The sequence below is a fragment of the Pinus tabuliformis genome, chromosome 1_2 (genome assembly GCF_031772625.1).
Source record: "Pinus tabuliformis cultivar Carrire ecotype Pingquan chromosome 1_2, CPIR1, whole genome shotgun sequence".
NCBI classification, from domain to species: Eukaryota; Viridiplantae; Streptophyta; class Pinopsida; order Pinales; family Pinaceae; genus Pinus; species Pinus tabuliformis.
The window spans coordinates 1,156,788,216-1,156,791,636 of NC_142298.1; the positions used below are offsets into that span (position 1 = coordinate 1,156,788,216).

General features: G+C 44.1%; 1 protein-coding gene across 1 annotated transcript; it reads right to left on the bottom strand.

The window, feature by feature from the left end:
• Window positions 1-1,980: 1,980 nt before the first annotated feature.
• LOC149210331 (uncharacterized) lies at window positions 1,981-2,820 on the bottom strand. The gene has a single exon (XM_089398934.1). The coding sequence runs from the start codon at window positions 2,818-2,820 to the stop codon at window positions 1,981-1,983; it is 840 nt and encodes a 279-aa protein (XP_089255060.1).
• Between the last annotated feature and the right edge of the window lie 601 nt (window positions 2,821-3,421).

Here is a 3,421-nt window from a genome sequence, read left to right on the forward strand (position 1 = left end):
ACTTGTCAGGTGTGCTTGGCTGATCCACCTTGGGAACCAGGGCTATGAAAGTAGCATTCACCCCCGGAAACATCCATCTCAAAGATCGAGACTCCTCCACCACCTGCCAGACTTCCATCTTGATCAGATCCCAGAAGTTATGGAAAAAATTAGAGGTAAATCCATCCAGGCCTGGGGCTTTGCCTGCTTTCAGTTGTCGCACTGCAAGTTCCACCTCTTGGAGGTCAACAGGCTTGAGAAGCATTTGGTTATGCTCTTCTGAGATAAGTTTGGGAATATTTCGAGTAATTTTCTCTATAGCCTGTGATCTGTCACCGTTTGGCTCTCGGTGCATCTGCTTGAAATAATTTAATAATGCAGTTTCAATTTCTTCATGCTTTTCCACTTTGATTCCCTGCTCGTTTTGAATATGAGTTATATTATTATGCATCCTGCGCTGGATTGTAGTGCTATGAAAGAATTTAGTGTTTTTCTCTCCATATTTGAGCCACCTGACCCTTGATTTTTTCCGCCACAATGTCTCTTCCTGCTAGTTGCGTTTCAAGGGTTTTTTCCTGTTCTGACAGGTCCTCTGAACGGCCATCAATAATAATCCTCTGCTGTAGCTGCTTCATATCTAGCTCGAGGGCTGCTTTACCCTGAAAGATATTGCCGAAGGATGTATGATTCCAATGCTTGATCTTGCCTTTTAGGTGCTTGAGATTTTGCTGGAATTAGAACATTTTTGAGCCTAGAGGAGGAGAGAAGTTGTTCTCTGTACTCCGGATGGGACAACCAGAAGGCCTCAAAGCAAAATGGCCTACGGAGCTTGTTTCCCGGACGAGACCATTGGAGGGAAATGGGCCAGTGATCAGATCCTGAGAATGGCAGGATGGAAGCTGCGAAGTCTCCACCGAGATGAATAGCATTGTCCGAGAGCAAAAACCTATCCAGCCGAGAAGCTATCTGCTGGTTCCCTGCTCTTCTGTTATTCCAGGTAAATACGCCATTATTGAAAGGAAGGTCGATGAGCCAATTAGTCTGAATGAAGTCCTTTAGGAGTGACCCTTCCTGACTTCCTCTGCATCTTCCTCCTCTTTTTTCTTCCAGTCTTGTAATCATATTGAAGTCTCCTCCAGCAATCCATAGAGGGAGCGATCTGTTATGGTTAATTTCAGAGAGAGAGTTTAGGATACCTGCTTTAAGGGATGTCTCCTGTGGAAAATATACATTAGTTAAGAGCCCGTGTATATTTGTGCCTATGATGTGAAAGATTGCTTGAAGGAAATTCCTGTGTGCATGGAAATTGTTGAGCCTGATAGCTCTTGAATCCCAGATAATCGCTAGGCCTCCAGAGGCTCCATCCGCATCCACTGCTATATTAAGACTCCCTGGCCAAATTTTAGCAGCTAATCTATCTAATGCACTAGAATTGCATTTGGTCTCTTGCAAGAACAGGACTTGAGGATTTTCTTGCTTTATCATGTTTTTAAGAATTCGAGTTTTCCTTGGGCTATTAAGCCCTCTTATATTCCAAGAGATTAACTTCATTGGGAAGGAGTGTTTTCAGAGTTGTAGTACTTGGTTAACTTGGAATACCTGCCGGAATCCACTAGCATTTGTCCTATTCTGATTGTTCTCTGTAGATCAGTTTTCCTTCCCCGCTTTTTGATATCTTTGGCTATGAATCTTCCATCCCAGGGGCCTCCAGTCTGTATACCTAAAGATTTTTGCCGCTGCGCCCGAGATAGGACTTCTTCCAGATTCTTAAGTTGTCCCGCTGGAATGTTGTCAAAGTTGTTTGTTGTGCAAGCTTTTTCTAGACCTGGGATGTCCAGTTCCCCAATATCTATTGCTTTTGTTTCTTCCTCCATGAACTGTGGATAGTTTGATTCTTCAATCGGTTCCTCTTCTAGACTGGCATTTGAATGTGGTATCTCCATCTGCATGACTTGAGTGTTCCATATTATTTCTTTTTGCTTGTCTGAGGTAGAAGCTTCCTTACCTTGAGTATCTGCATGAGGCATTGTGGGATTTGCCATCTTTGAGTGGTTGTCTTTCATTGACTCTGGCTCTGGTGGTGTAGGAGAGTCCATTTTGCAGATCCAGCTGGTGAGCTAAAACACCAAAATTGTTGCTTGTTGAAGGCACAGAGGGGCTGGTTTGCGGCACTTTGGGCTTTGAAGCTTGTTTCTTGTGAGATTTTCGGCGATTTGTTACTTTGATAAAGCCGTCTGCTTCAGATGCTTCCGGACCAGAGGCAGGAGAGGGTTTTTGCGTTAACGGACAGTCTCTGAATAAATGTCCCAAGGCGTGACATCTTCGACATCTAAAAGGCACATGTTCATAGTCAATCGTCTGAACCCATTCAATATCATAGTGAGATATACTTACCGCATCTGGGAGAGCCTGGTTGAGGTTCATATAAATGCAAATACGAGCAAAGGAGGTGTATCTACATGTTTTCGTTTCCTCTGCCACCTTTACAAACTCGCCCAGAGCATTTCCAATCGCCTGTAGGGAGTCTTCCTCCCAATATTCCACCGGCAGCGAGTATAAGCGGATCCAAACCAGAGCCCAGCTAAGATCCTCCTTGTCCGGGTTGAAGCGTTCCACCCATCCTCTGAGAAACAGACCGACTGCATTAAAGAAGTAAGGCCCTCCATCCAGGACCCTGTTTCTGTCCTCCAGGCAGTTGAAGATAGCAGTGAAGAACCCTTTTGGTCCTAACTGCAGGGTTATATGTCCCTTTGGGTGCCATTTCACATTTATCCAGCTCCTTAATGCCTTCTCAGTCGGCCACAGACCGATGAACTTCCCTATTAAAGCGTGATCTTTCATGTACTATATCTTCGCATTGATTCGATGGCCTGGTAGTTCTACCTTTGGGTGCACAGAGGCAACGGGTTTGCATGTAGCTGAGCGTACCTCTGGTGGCTTTTCGTCTTGTTTTGTCTGTTGAAATTTCAGATCCTCATTGTCCTCGTTCTGGTTTGCAGTTCCATTTTCTTCCTTATTCAGTAGCTGCTCATTGTCGTTTTGTGGGGGAGGTTCATCGCCCTCCCCCCGCGGGGGCTCCATGAGATAGTGTACCCTCTGTCCTGTGAATGAAAGAGCCTGAGTCTGTCAGAGGTTGTAGGTATTTTGCAGTCTAGCACAACCTGCCGTCACTGCAAGTCTTCAAACCCTAGAATGCAGAGCGCAGAGCTAGGTCATTCCCTCCCATGATTTTTGATGTTTTAACATTAGTTAAGTCAGTAATTAGTTTGTAGTCCTAGATGAATACATGATATATTTTGGTAATCTTGAGAAATAATTTAAGTTTATAGACGTGAAGGGACAGATATATGATTTTTCCATGTGCATTGATTCAAAGGATAACAATTTCAAGTCTTTTGGTAGTGTAACAACCTTCGGGGTAAATGTGCATATAAAACAAAGA

Bases quoted from the DNA above. Each gene is read 5' to 3' on its own strand.
- LOC149210331 (XM_089398934.1), bottom strand. From the start codon at position 2,820: ATGAAAGATCACGCTTTAATAGGGAAGTTCATCGGTCTGTGGCCGACT.